Source organism: Perna viridis, chromosome 10 (assembly GCF_037379345.1).
Source record: "Perna viridis isolate PV_CMFRI_1.1 ecotype Kerala chromosome 10, ASM3737934v1, whole genome shotgun sequence".
Classification (NCBI taxonomy): Eukaryota; Metazoa; Mollusca; class Bivalvia; order Mytilida; family Mytilidae; genus Perna; species Perna viridis.
Genome location: NC_142454.1, coordinates 28,677,814 through 28,693,447, shown reverse-complemented (window position 1 = coordinate 28,693,447; position 15,634 = coordinate 28,677,814). Strand labels below are relative to the sequence as shown.

General features: G+C 31.5%; 1 protein-coding gene across 2 annotated transcripts; it reads right to left on the bottom strand.

Annotated features, from left to right (window-relative positions):
* On the bottom strand, nucleotides 1-11,760 carry LOC148605255 (uncharacterized). 2 transcript variants are annotated; one of them, XM_088548082.1, is made up of 2 exons: nucleotides 11,646-11,760; nucleotides 1-2,486 (listed from the first exon to the last, which is right to left on the bottom strand). In XM_088548082.1, exon 2 carries the CDS (start codon nucleotides 2,318-2,320, stop codon nucleotides 206-208), a length of 2,115 nt encoding a protein of 704 aa, XP_088404208.1. In that variant the 5' UTR covers nucleotides 2,321-2,486; nucleotides 11,646-11,760; the 3' UTR covers nucleotides 1-205. The 2 variants fall into 2 exon arrangements, with proteins under 2 accessions (XP_088404208.1, XP_088404210.1); XM_088548084.1 differs by having other exon boundaries at nucleotides 11,661-11,760.
* Nucleotides 11,761-15,634: the final 3,874 nt, after the last annotated feature.

Here is a 15,634-nt window from a genome sequence, read left to right as displayed (position 1 = left end):
CGCACAAACAACAGTACTTTCACAGTATATAGATAGAAGTGCTGTTCAAATGTTCTTTGTGTAAAATGCAAAATAAATGTGTTAATCAAGAAGCATTGCAGATGTTTCCGTAATTATAGTTGCATCAATTGCATAAATATGAACTAGTATTTTTCTTTGCCTGACGAGCTTGAAAAGAAAATTTCATAGTTTCTAAAGTAATTTATTATGATGTAAGGATTTTACAAAAGCAAAATTTTTTTAGATGATGGACGTCTATGCAATAAGATTGTTGTCCATATTTATTGATACGGCTTACATCACCAACTAAATCGAATGATTTGTTCTCTTCGTCAAATCGAATAGTTCCTTCAAACACAGCGTCTCCTGGACTTGTTTGGAGGGTAACTTGGTAGTCAATATATGATTTTGCGCGTTTCCCATACACCACGTGACGATCTAGGACGTCATTTTTACTCTCTTCGAAACGAAGAACCTTGTCTGACGGAATAATTCGAATAGCATAACGAATTGCTTTTACATTTAATCTTTCACATACTTCGAACACAGTTTTTAATTGGTCATTAATCTTTCCTACCATAGTTTTACCAACATTTATCGCAGTCTCGTTTTTTACGTCGAGATTTTCGTGGCTTGAACATGTGCACCAATGCGGGAGAATGTCAGCATCTTCACAAGATCTGTCTTCCGGAATTTCATTGAAAAGACTTAAAGTCCTTTTTTTCTTTACTTTACCCGTTGTTTTTCCATCAAAGTATAAAATGTGTTCTAAAGTTGCAAATATATCGAAAGGTGTTACAAGTCTTTGAGTATTTATTTGTAAATTCTTGCGAATTTGAGGATATTTGTTTAGGAACCAAGGAGGCGGTACTATTAGCATAAAAGGAAGACGTTCTTCTAATTTACCGACGAATGTTTCTCTGACATCGCCGAATCTCATACCATGATCACTGAAGAAAAACAAAATGGTGTTGTTAAAGTTTCCCTTTTCATGCATCTCTTTTAAAAAATGAAAATTTAATTTGTCTGCTTTGTAAGCTTCTTCTAATGAATCATGTGTAAGCTTTGTGGTAAAAGAAAACGAGAAATAAGGATCAGAACGAAAGAGATTTGCAAACTGTTTAACATAGTCTAATATCAACTTAGTTTCGGTGCGACCATGCATACAATGGTGGTGAAGTGTCCAAATATCAACGGTTTCTTTAGCAGCAACACTGAGAGGCCTGTTAAAATAGTCACAGGGAGGCTTTTCAAACCCCGCTTTGAGGTAATCAAAAATAGCAATGTCAGGATGATCTTCAGCGTAAAGTGTACGATACCCGTTTTCTGAATAGTTGTACCAAATGAAGTTGTATTTATCCATTGGAATTCCTTGGAGTGTTTCGTTCCATGGTAACTCCTCAACATATTTTCCTGCTGTCATGGGAACTATATTGACAAAGGTATTATCTGCAACTTTATTATATCCAAAAAAATCAAATGCTGACATGGAGTTTACAAGATATGTCCAAGTTTTTTTCATATAACGAAGCATGTTGTTCCTGGATATTGAATCCAAACCTATCATCATAACGCTTTCTTTTCGATTTTTCGCATTCTTAATTAATTTTTTTATGCATTTTTTCTCTACTCTGTCCTTCTTGAAAACAAAAGCAAAAACATTAGTATATGATACACCACCAGTCTTATTAAAATATCTCACTCTAACAAATTCGTCGGAAATATTAGTTATAGATGTAAGATTGATTCCCGTGGCTCTGACCTCGAAATAATTGTGATCTTTCGCTTCATCGTAAGATCGATAAATAACATCATAATCGCAGAACTTTATATCTAAACCAGAAGCTCTTATTGCTGTCCAATTAAGATTGAGGGAAGTTCCGACCTGGTATACTAAATCATACTTCACGGGACATCTTAACTCAGATCCATTACGAAGCATATGTTTAATTGATTTATCAAACGGACCAATGTTTGGAATTTTACAGGCGGAGGTATCAACAAGATATGCACTTTTTGTTGAATTATTTTCTTGCTTTTGACTTGGATTTAGTGATGATTGAACTGGTGTCTGTTTTGAAGGTTTTGAAGAGTTAATATGTGATTGTCGAGATGACAAAACGTGTGGTTGTTCAGATGACCAAATATGTGACTGGTCAGAAGAAGGGATGTAGGCTTGATTAAAAAAAGAACGATACGGTTGCTCCCAAGACGAGCTATATTCGTGTATATAAACGAGTTGAAAATAACCAAAACATATATAGATGAAAACACACATTCCCAGTAAAAAAAACAAAACAATTATTCTACTATGATTCATTCCTTTGATTATTTTTATTGTCGGCAGGGCCACTAAATGAATAATATAGTCCACTACAATGGATTGGTTTGTAACATATATGAGTATTTCTGGTTCATCTGATAGTCATGTATGTGTCATTATTCTAATTGAATATACCCATATGGAGTTTATTGACGAATATAATCTGCAAATAAAGAAGAAATAAAAATAAACAGGACTTAATTGTCAGTCTCTGTAAGAATCAGGCAGAGGGTGAAAGATGGTATAAAACCATTTTGAATGTGCAATTTGCCCATTTGCACCATCAGAATCAATGACATAATAGTAGTTTTCCTGGAAAAGCAGAGGACGCTTACCCTGCCGGTGCACCTGGTCCATGCTCCCAGTTTTTAGTGGAGTCCGAGTTGCTCATTTACGTTTGTAACTTTGTATGTATGATTTTAGTTACTTTATGTTCTTTGTTGTGTATGTCTGGTCTTTGTCCCTGGATTACATTCGTTTGATTACCGCTATAACCTTGGTTACCTTGATTACTCATCCATATCATGTTGGTAAATTGAGTTACAATTTCATCGCAATGCACCGAAAATGATAATATCAGCGGTAGATAACTCTGTCAAAACCTCATCTTTCTTACATTAAATTGAAAAATTTCCGAGTAAAACAAGTGGTCTTTTCAAATAGAGAAAGCATCCTTGGGTGAATTTAGACTGTCAAATAGATGGGATTTTGACATGCATACTTCTGTTTTTCCCATTTTGCCTATTTCTTACAAAAACTATTACTTTAAAATTAATTATTTATTGACTATCATATATTGCGCTATCAGCTCATGATATGTCAATTCCTTCGTATTAATGATAGAAGAAAAAAGAACATAATAAAAATCCATGGAAATTGCCGGAAGCGCCCTTGAGTTTTAAGTCGAATTGTGAACGACAGAAGAACAGATATGCGGACGGACAAAGAACGTAAACCATGATACATAAATATAGTAAAGTTTCCTAGAATGCTTTATTTCTTTAGTTATTTCTATAGTTAAAAAATGACAAAATGAATAATATATTCTCCGACAATGTTTGCCATTGATATGAGTATTTCTGTCTCAAATGATATGTTTGTTAAAATTGTTAACAAAGAATTGTAGAGTGAGCAATTTCTTCACCGAACTCAATTTGCATAATTTTTTTTTTTTATAAAATAAGATCTTAATGTTTACTGCGATTTAAACAAAATGATAAAGGCCAGATAGAGAACTTTTATTATCCTTCATGACTTTTAAAATAACTGCTCTTTTTATCTTCAATTTAAATTCACATTATTAATAAATCAGATATTATTAGAGCAATTATTATTATTAATTATTATTATTAATTGTTATTATTAATTATTATTATTAAAATTATTATTAAAAGGTAACAACGAAAAGTAAGTGGCCACATCTGAACTTTGACATGACATGGGGAACCAAGTGCCAGTTTTAAGTATTATTTCGGTATTGTGGAAGATACCTATACTTAGAGAATAAAGGTAATATTATAACATTTCGTTCCGCGATATTTTAAGTGGAGTATCATATGAGTATTCCGGTCGTTTTGCTTGGTTTCTTACACCCAGATAAACGATATGGGCCGACTTACATTCAACTTTGTCAGTTAAAATATAAAGTGGAAATCTATGGAATTAATAATTAGGATTATTTTGCCAACTCAGCAACATGAATAAAATTTGCAAAGCTTTGAACGGCAAGGTTAAAGGAAAGACTATACTTTGTTGAAGAATACAAGTCGAAGATCGAAGCATAGAAAAGACTTAAACATTAAAGCTTTAAAGTACTTGATTAAACAGGAGTTATCATGTAACACTGCACGAAATGATACGTTTAAAACTTTTAATTAAATATGACATTTCTAGTTTAGAGTTTAAAATGTAATTTACTGCAATTATTTTTTATCTTTCATAAAAAATAATTTTTTTTTATTAAACTAAAAATTTATTCCAATTTCCTTTAGATTTAATGTGTATGATATGTGTATGAAAATAATTATCAAAAAATAAATTTTAATTTCAAATGTTTTAATAAGAATTTAAGGAAATTAAATTTGTAGTATAAATACAAATTTACTTATAGTATAAGATACTTATATACATCAAATTTTCATTAATTTATAAATCATTCAACTTGAAATTTAGGTTCAAAATAATTTTTTTTTTCGTTTTCCTATATGATTTTTTTTAAAGTAATTTTACTATTTACATTTACATGTTCATGAATTTACTGGGTTTCTATTTAATATGTAAGTTTTGGTGAAGAGAGTTACACTATTTTTATTTTCTAATATTTACGTTAGTTCTACAACCTATTTAAGCTAATGCTGTTGAAATGAATTTTGTTCCGAATCAAAAATAAGAAAAATATTTAAATCCCCGGATTGTTGAACAAACTAGAAAAATAAGTCATCTCCAAAGTAGCCAACTGGCCCTTTCCCACATTCCCTTTCCACCTTCAGAATCAAGTAGGTACTTCCGCGGTGCCCCACTATTAAACTGTAACTACTTCGCAAAATGTTTCTCATCTAACATATTAAACGTTATATTTATCGCCCTTTGATAACAATGGGACGTAATTGATGTTGATCCTGAAATCGCGGTATGCAGTGATCAGTAGTGATCCTCTGTTTGGATAACAGTCAAGATAACAAATAATACAAATGTACGTTTCTGAACTATTAAATATTTAGACTATATCACCATATGATATCACCATAATCATAAATAGAAGTGCAAAATGAACTAGATGCACAGCGATTTCGATCGCTAATTTAGAGTTTTGACATGTTTTATATGGATTTTATTTGATTAAAAATCGTACATTCACATACGAAAATGAACTCTTGAGACCTATCACGAGAACATTAAAAACATGGAAATTATTAATGATTTAACATCTTTGTCTGAACAGTGTCATATATATAATAATAATTTACTTGTCTCTTTAACATAACACTGTAATCTGTAATTGCAAGGAATGCCATATAAGATTTGGTGATGTAGTTGATATGAAAAAAAAAAACAAAACAAAACAAATAAAAACCAAAAAATTAAAGCCATTGTATGAAAAATTCGCATAATTGAGAATAATGTAAATATCGGTTTTAACCTCTCATGGAAGCTGTGGGAAGAACGGGCTATAGGTCAGATAGGTCAGTTCTAAAAGTGTTGTAGAACAATCTTACGAGTTCTACCAGAGACAGCTCAAAAATTTTACTCGGAGAGCTGGCTCTGCCAAAAAACTGTCATAAGAGGTGGCTCTACCAGTAGATCTGCTCTTGTACAGCCGGCTCTGCTACGACTGTCTGTACAGCTTGCTCTACAAGTAGACATGGCTCTCTGCTACAACAACCAAAAGAGCTGGCTTTCTTAAGGTGCCGGGAGAACTGGCTCGGCTGGAACAACCAAAAGAGATGGCTCTACTAAGACTGTTCATGTCACTTTGTGGTTTAACCTTAGAGTTCTCAAGATTAAACATTGAAAACTTTTTTTTCAGAAACTGCAAAACCGGATCAAGGCACTAAGAGCAAAAAAGATGCCTGCATATGAAGAAGAAGAGATTACGAAGGCTCTTAAGATAGACCTTATGTCCAGTGAAGAAAGCGATTCTGGAGATGATACTCTTCTTGTAGCCTGACCCATTCCCTGGTTATCAGAAGAGTATAAAAAGGCCATTGAAAAACTGGATAAAAAATATCAAATGGATCTAAATGCCCAGGGTAAAAAATTAAGATCTAAAAGAGAAGTTGGTAGGCCATCCAACCGACCATGCCCCAAAAAACCAATAGATCTTGCATGGGTATTTGTATAATTGTACAAAACTAAGCACTTGAGCTAAAACAAAATGCTTACACCATGACATTTATACTTGTTGTCATTTTTTTTTTCAAAAATTGATATTTTTTCATCTTTTTCCCTTGGATCATTCAAATTCTTTTGATAATGTTAATGTAATATCCTCTGTTATTACCCATCTCTTATAAATGTTATATGGCAATCACCTTGTTGGTCCATCCGTCTGTCTGTTTCACAGTACTGTAACAGATTTCTAAACTTCCCTTGGAGGGAATGCTTAGATAATTGGAAAACTGCTTTTGTTATCGTGACATGTAAAGTACCCCTTTTCCTAGTTTGTCAATTTTCAACTTACTGTTTACAGTATATTGTTGATTGAGTGTGACATAACGGGCTTTAAGTAGCTATATATGAAGATTTTGAATTGAATGGAACTGAAACACTTTACTGGTATGTTAGATGAATGAATCCTTCTGTTAATCTCATTTCTGTACATAATGGTGTTGTTATTTTTGAATAATTTCCGCTGTCAGTTTTCTTTCTTTAATAACTGATCATATAGTCTTTATAATAAGGTTAATGTTTTCATTCATGAATAATCAATATTTCTTTCTGTATAGAAGCAAAAGTAATCAGGCAGCTGTTTGCATTGTTTCTCAAATTCTCATGACTTTTTTATGCTAATATTTTTAATATATTTGAATGGGTATAAACAAGGGTTTTCCATCTCAAATTATTATAATTATATCTTAGTTCAGACTCTTAAATGATGTATTCATTGTGTTTTATCATGAACATGCCTTCAGGTTGACACTTATTCAATCTAAAATTTAGACATTATGAAAAGTATGCACTGTACAGACGTTCATTTTGTGAATAAGAGGTGCCTTAAGCTTGTCTTATACATTTTATAATCAGAAGTACTAACATTAACACTAATAAAGTAGGGCTTGTTATTTACTAAAGAAAATTTAGTAAAGAAAATTTTCATACAAAGGGAGAAAACTCAGACTATTCTTTGCATAGACCTGAATTGACTATAGGGTCCTAAGGTCATAAGTTAGATCCATTCAATGGCCTAAAATTGTGCTGAAATGTTTATTTTTTTAATTTTTTTACAGTTAAAATGTATGGCCATGGGTGGTTAAATGCAATGAAATGTTTAAACAACATTTTAGCACAATTTTTGCTTATTATATTGATCTTATAACCTCAAGTTCCTGTGGTCATGACACTATTGCTAAATTGAGTTTGTCTCCATAATAGTTTTTCCTCCAGTTAAACCAACAAAATTTTGGGCTTAGTAAACCATTGACTATACCCTGCCAAAAGATAACTTTGAGCTTTTTGGAGCATGTTGTTTTGCATTTTTTGTAATATTTATTATTGTTGTCTCATATGTACAATGGGAGGTAACTCATTTTTTATATAATTATTTACGAAAAAAAAACTTTTTAAGATTAATAAATAATTGAATGCATTAATATGTGTTGCCTTTATTTCTAAATGAAAAAAAAAATATTCGAAATGCAGTATTTGTGTACCCTTATATCGTATCAATTAACACTTAGTAAGAAAAATCATTATGCTCCAAACAACCTTCAAATATTGAATGCAAGACAAATTAAATAATACCATGAATATACTCATTGAATACCACGAATTAGCTGCATAAATGCTGATTTCCTAGCACTGTAGTAGATACAAGCATACATTTGCATACACAATACAAAAAGGTCACACAAAATGTACAAATAATTCACCCTTAATTTTGATATTTATTTTCATTTAAACTTGAAATTTAATCGACAACATAGTTTAATGGGTTTATTTTCTACTTAAATTATATATTTATCTAAATTTAATATACTTGAAATTAGAAATTTAACACAAATGCATTTAATTAAATTATAAATTTAAAACGAATACATTTAATTAAATTATAAATTTAAACAAAAATTATTTTTTTAAATACGAGGTTTATTCAGATTTAATATTGCCCTTTAAACTGGTATTAAATCTGGGAAATTAATTGTCAAAATAAATCTGGTTTAAATGAAAAGTAAATTTGAAATTTTCCACTACTTTTTTTTCACTTTACACTTTGCAATTTGAAATTTAAAGTTCATCAAATGTTAATTTAATTTCATATTAAATGCATCATTTCATGCAGTGTAATTTTTGCCAAATTATTGACGTTCTTCGCCTACTTTTGTATATGATCTAATTTATACAATAAATAAAATTCATTCTAATTTGGTTTGAGAATTTGTCCAAGGATCGTGGACAAGTACACACGTAAGATGCTTTGTTTTGTCATCAATCCATAAATGCCTCTTGTCGTAAATTAGTCGGTTTCTCAAGTTTTAAAATGCCTACCAAAGACGTTATGTACCTTATATTCGTTAAAGGAATTTTCCCTGTTTTTGTCTTCATGGTATTAACTGATGACAATATTTATGACCCTCATAGCCAGCCTTACACATGTTACAAATGTTTTTTTTATATTCTTGCTTTGTTGGAGGTATAAACTGATCAAGGTTTTCGTCCGTCCATCCTTTCGACCACAGAAGTTTCGTTTTTCACCAACTACTTAAAATTTTGACAAATGTTTTATATAGGTAGGCCATATGGTAAAAAAAGAATTCAGACTAAAGCGATATCAACTTTTTGTAATATGATTTCGTTTAAATTTCGACCATATCCTTTGATTTGGCTGATAAATAAATGAATCAAAAATGGGTTGGCCAATTATGTCACATAAATTACGACAAAAATGACTAGTCCGTGATAAAACAATGAGAAAATTAATGGAGTTTCCGCGATTTATTTCGATTCTAATACGACTAGTTTCTTCATATTTTTGAATAGACACAGCCAATGTGTTGCACGAAATGGCAACTGTTTTGGAGAGAAATTATGTTGTTACGGTCTGTAAAATTGGGTAAAATATTACTATGACTTCGCGAAAAAGACCATCATACGTCTATGACGTTAGTTATATGTTCATCACATGTTTACCGTGCAAAATTATCATCCTGTGCATATTCATGCACAGAAAGCCTATGTAATAAATAGTTGGTAAAAGGTGACGAACGAGTCACTTCAAATTCAATTACTGACCATCAATGTAATGACCATTGGTTTTTTATCAACAAGTATTAAGCCCTGTCTTATCCATATCGTTTACTGCATTGCAATCATTACAGTAGAACTGTGATTTTTAAAAAAGCACGACAAAACGTCAGATAATTACCCTTTATTCGTTATAACGTCATTTATTATTAGTATTACGGGTTAATGTATCACGAGTTTCTCGGCACTTTTAATGGATTGCCTGATGACAACCACAGACCTTCAACCCTGCCTCTCATGTAGTGCCATTGCCAAACTGGTCTTAAAAATGTACGAGTTTTTCATATAAGAGAAAACGGACTACGGACATTACATAACGTTATATTACTCAACATTACCTCTGTCGAAAAGTAATTTTAAATTGATTTGATTTATCTCGCTTTATCTAGAAATATATAATTATTTTAGTATACTGAATCGGTTAGAATTATTCCCCTTTTCCTAGCTTTTCTTCTTGTGTTATGTACATTCGGATATACTGTTAAGAACTTTAAAATGAATATTCATTTATAGAATTTATGGAAAGTAGCTAGAATTGAATTTATCATAAGCAGTTTACAGTTTAATTGCCACATTTATACCTAGTTAATAAAGTCCAAATGTTTTATATGCAATGCATTGTAAAAAGTAAGTATTCTTTTCGGACAATGCAAAATTATTAAGTTCAGTCTTTCCACCCAATACACATGTTTTAGTTGAAAGTGCCTATGATAAAATGAGGCATTTGTCAAATGCCAAATTTCAATATGCAACTTAGATATTAATCTGTTATAATGGACTACGTTTTAACTTATTTAAGAAAAAAGTTTAGAATGTCACGAAGAAAATCGGTTCCTCCAAAATTCACCCCGTAATGCAATTTTAATGAAAAGACCCCTGTATTTTTACTAGCTCATTATGTGGGTTATAAGGAAAGTAAGAGATTTTCTTTATACTGTCAGAAAATATTTATAACACGTTGTGTAAAAATGTTTTCAAACATCCGATTTAATGCATGTTTTAAGCTGTAACTTTTGCGACAGGTATTGTACTACTTAATATAGAAAACATGTATTGAAAAAAGTTATTAAAAAAAGACTTGCACGTTCCAAACAAAAATTCCCCAACTTTTCAAGGGAGAGCTTGAACTACTGAAAATGACATGATTTCCACTGCTTCTAAGTACCATACTCAGCAAAGGAATGTATTCCCCTCGTCTTTTCAATGTAGCTTTCATTAATGTGCGGCTTATTAGTATTTCACAATAAAAATTGATTAAATTGATATACCATGAATAGTGTCAGAACAGGGATCATTGTGTTAATACTGTAGTACCTGTGGTCCTTTTCACAAAAAAATCATAAGTGTAAAATTAGTCGTAAGTTATGACGTCATAGTAAATCAAAGTATAGTGACGTCACAACTTACGACTAATTTTACACTTACGATTTTCTGTGAAAAGGACAACAGGTATCAAATGGTCAAAACAATTCACTAAAGAAGATTTCAGAGTAGCCAAATATATTTAAGTAGCACTCCAGCTAAGAATCATGCAAAATGTGATTCATGGGTAAAAAACCTACATGTTTTTATTTTTGATATTTTGTTTGAATTGCCATCATAGTAAACAGAAACTCACGTTCAGTTTTTCATATAACCTGTGTTCTTAGGAGATAAAAATTATATAGAATGCACTGTACATTTCAAAATTAAGGGAAATAACTCTGTAAATGTCGCTCAAATACAACAGAATCTACTGTATTTTCAATGTCAATTATCTCCTAAGAGCAGGCAGATTTGAATGAATAATTACACATTTCATAGTACAGACCCATAAAACAACTTAATTACAAAAATAAAAATATGTAGCCTTTTTTGAGGTGTATAGTATTTTTCAGATTTTGCATGATTCTTACAAAGACAGATACTTAAGCTGATTACTAGGCCCCAACCTCTAGGCAATAACGTTTTACTCAGCTACTGAGTAAAGACCATACGCAGCAGATGTGGGTATACTACTGCACATAAACAGGAAATGTATTATTTCAAAATCAAAATTGTCTCGTTTGTCATATATTTTTGTACTAGGATGACTACTTTCGTCGAATTCGAGGTAAAGGTCTAAAAATGACACAGTGTCATAATTCTCAATAATTTTCTAGTTCTGATGGAAGACAAATTTTAGCTTTGAGATAGGTTATCAAATGTATTTGAGTTCTCGTTGACAATCAAGACTGCAATTTCAGCTTAGAAACTAGGATTCCGACTCATAAAGAATAATAAATAAATACTAGTATTTGATCGACAATTTTCCAGCTCCATCAACCTGAATATTGGTTTCTTGATAACAAGAACTGAGAAAAAATGCAAAGTTAAAACTTACATTATAGTGACTGACCTTTCTTTCCATGCACAATATCTAACTTTTACAATGACGACTGTATACGATGCAACATTCTCTTAACACATCTATATGGTGAAACATAACTTCCTTAACCACGTCATATTATTTTGTTAACAAAATATCAACGTATGTTTACATATTTATAGCGATTGTTTCCATATTTCCGGGTTTTACCTTGAAAATGACAGTTGTTAAACCGGCTTTCCTTTTGGCTTATTCCCTTTGCAGAGTTGTAGAGTTTATCATTTCGGTAATTTTAAAATCAAAATTTTATGATTTTTGTGAAAAGGACCACAGATACTACATTATTAATTATTCATGGTATATCAATTCAATCAATTTTTATTGTGAAATGCTAATAAGCCGCACATTAATAAAAGCTACATTGAATAGACGAGGGGAATAAATTCCTTTGCTGAGTATGGTACTTAGAAGCAGTGGAAATTATGCCATTTTCAGTAGTTCAAGCTCTCCCTTGAAAAGCTGAGGAATTTTTGTTTGGAACATGCAAGTCTTTTTTTAATTACTTTTGTTAATACATGTTTTCTATATTATTTCAAAATATCCATAGAAACAAGATGGCGGATAAACAATACGTTCAGTGCAAAATTGTCGTAGGAAAAGTAAATTTGATTTTTTTTCAATCTCGGAGGTAAGAACGAGAAATAGATGTATGAGAATTGTAGTACAGAACGACATATATTAAATGGCAAGTTTTTTAAAGGTACTTTTGAGTAATAAAAAAAAATCTAAAACTGCAAACAGACTGTGGTGAATTCGAGTATAGTCTGTTGTCCTTTTCACAAAAAATCGTAAGAGTAAAATTAGTCGTAAGTTATGACGTCATAGAAAATAAAAGTATTGTGACGTCATAACTTACGACTAATTTTACTCTTACGAATTTTTGTGAAAAGGACCACTGTATCCTACTGATCATTGCAGGTCAAATAAGCATTATAATAAAATTATGTTTTGTTCAGTGAATCATTGTACAAATGCATAAGGTCTTAAGAAATTCTTGCTGAAGGCATGTTTTCGAATACATCAGAGCTTTAACATATCATTGTTAATATTTTGGTAGAAGGCAACCTTTATCGAATAGCTTATATGTGCAGCAAATTCCTTGCGTAGCATAAAGCCGATGATAAACAAATTCAAACTTAACAAGAAACTCTTGACATGTTACAGCCTCTTATTGAATATATGGACCGTAACAACATATCCAGTGAAGCTTACCAAAATATTATTGACCTTGGTCTTACATAACATTTAAGTATAAATTTAGGAGAAAACATCAAGAGGCCAATGATGAATATTTAACCAAGAGTAACGTGAATATTTCTTGGTCAAGCCGAATGTGACCTTAGACTACTCTGGAAAATGATAAAGCGCTTTAAACCGAATAAAGGGAAGGTGTATCTAGAAATCAGCCCCAACGATAATGTCTATAACACTCCCGAAACTATTACAAACGCTTTTTCTGATTATTTCAGTCGTCTCTATAATCATGATTCGAGACCCGACAGGGTAGTCTAGAACGTTAAAAAAAACCCTTAGTCATGATGCAGACTAATTTGATACAGATATGAAATTAATAAACTCTTACCCGGTGGCATAATCAATGAAGCCGAGATCAATGCGACGGATGAAAAATTAAAGAGACAAACAGCTAATGGTTGTGACAAAATTTAACAAGAACATTTGACATTTGGTGGACGAACCCTTTCAAAATGTATAGCTAGTCTGTTCAACTTAAATGTTCGAGTAGATAAAATTCCTGAAAAATGGAAATATGGTCTTATTGTTCCAATTTTCAAAGAAGGGGATAAACAGAAAACTTCATCTTACAACTACAGACTCGCCAGATTTCTACTTTGTATGCTTAAGGTGTTTGACATTAGTTTCCTAATTGCCTTACAGCAAGGGTTTGAATAGTACCTATGTTGCTTAACTGTATTGTTTAATCTCCAAGAAACAGTTGATCCCAATCTAGAAATGCTTGGCAAAGTTTATATGCTTTTCTAGACAGAAGAAAAGCGTTTGATTTTGTATGGCGTGTTAGTTTAACGAATAAACTTTACACACTACTTGGAGTTCACAGTAAATATGATTAATTATACATGTCATGTCAATACTACAAGTCCTATTGCTGTAAATCAAACAAAGCTTCATTTAGTTCCTGTGTCAGACAAGGAGGTGTTCAATCAAGTGTTTTGTATATAGTATCTATTGATCAATTACTATAGAACTCTAAAATTGTAATGCCAAAACTGGTATTCTTAATGGAAACAGCTATCGCCTAACTTAAGCTTATGATTTTACGTATATAGGTGTAATACCGCATGGTCTGCAGCGCATGAAAGATATATATTCAGATTACGCATATAAGAGGATTTTTTTTAATTCGAAGACATCGTGTATTGTTTAACTTTAATTTAATTGCAAATAAAGAAGTACGCACTAGGTATGACAAATTCGTAATGAAATAATTCTAACATCAACTCATAATACAAATTTTGGTATTGAACTGAACTTCAATTTGACTCACAGCGACAGGTTTGAAAACTTGTATAGGAAGGGAAGAATACGTTGTACGCTAAAAATATTTCCGATGTTAAAGGGACTTTCCCTTGTGCTTCACTTGATTTATATATATTACCTACCATGTTGTATGGTTGTGAAGAATTGTCGAAACTTTAATCAACTGACATGTCAACTCTGAATTAAATTCAACATTTTGTTGTTAAGTGCATACATGGGTTGAAAAGAACAACGAGATCTGATATTTGTCAATGTATTCTAGGACTTCATCCTATTCTTGCCTACACTGACAGACGAAAGAAAAGTTTCATTTCCTATAAAAAAACTTTGTAACTTAGATGACACATTTTTTCCAAAATTTTTCTTACAATGATCTTTCCGTACTTCGGCGCCTGTTATAGAAATTGTTATGGGTTTACACCCGATTTTATTGACATTCTAAGTAAATATAAGCTTTAAAATTAATTAACTGAATTTATATTATAAAGTGTTTTCCCGCCCAAACAAGTATGAAAATCAATTGTGAGGACTGCAGTCGATAAGAATGAAACCGAATATTGGCTAAGTAGAGAGAACAATATCCTGGTTCCTGGGACAACGTTCCAGGTATTAGCTACTAGCAATACTCTCTTCATAAATTGCTTATTATCTGTGTGTAACATACTGAATATTGCGATCAGGAACCAGTCTAAGAGAACAATGATACAGAATTTTTCCGATTAAGAAAAAATCGTTCTCGTGGTTCCTCGTTTCCTTAAATATTCCCGTATTGCTCCTGAAACCAGAACTCCTCTGTTTAAACTTAAACTCATCACTGAAATACCTCATGCAGCAGCAGGGCAGTGCCTTGTATGTCTTCGAAAAAATTATAGTTATGTGTATATATACATGCATGTTGCAACTGTTCCATTAATAAAATGTTGCAAAATGTATGACAAGACATTATCCTAGAAAACGTTTTCTTAAATATTTGTCTATTGTAGCACATTAGATGAGGACAGCTTATATAAAGCACTGTTAGGTAATTGCCATGTGATGGAAAATTACGGACAGACGAATTTATTAGGCTCTGTCACACCCATATCGTTCAATTATAATTCAAGAGGAATTAAAGATATAAATAGACTTTCTTATGCTTGTAAAAATTTTGATGTTTTTGAAATCATATTTTGACATAATGGAAAACATTTTCTTTATATTGTTAGAAAATATTTATACTGTGAAAGAAGTATTGTTCGTTGGGTTCCAATTTTCGTGGTTTTAGTGGGTAGGATAAAGAACGAAATATGGTTACCAATGAAAAGGGGATTTTCATTAAAGTGTATACTAAAAATCTCAAAACCACGGATTCAAGAATCCACGAAAAAATATCAACGAATTAAAGTACTTTCACAGTAACATGTAAAAATGTTTTCCAACATCTTAAT

Coding starts and splice junctions, on each gene's coding strand:
- LOC148605255 (XM_088548082.1), bottom strand. CDS start 2,320: ATGAATCATAGTAGAATAATTGTTTTGTTTTTTTTACTGGGAATGTGT.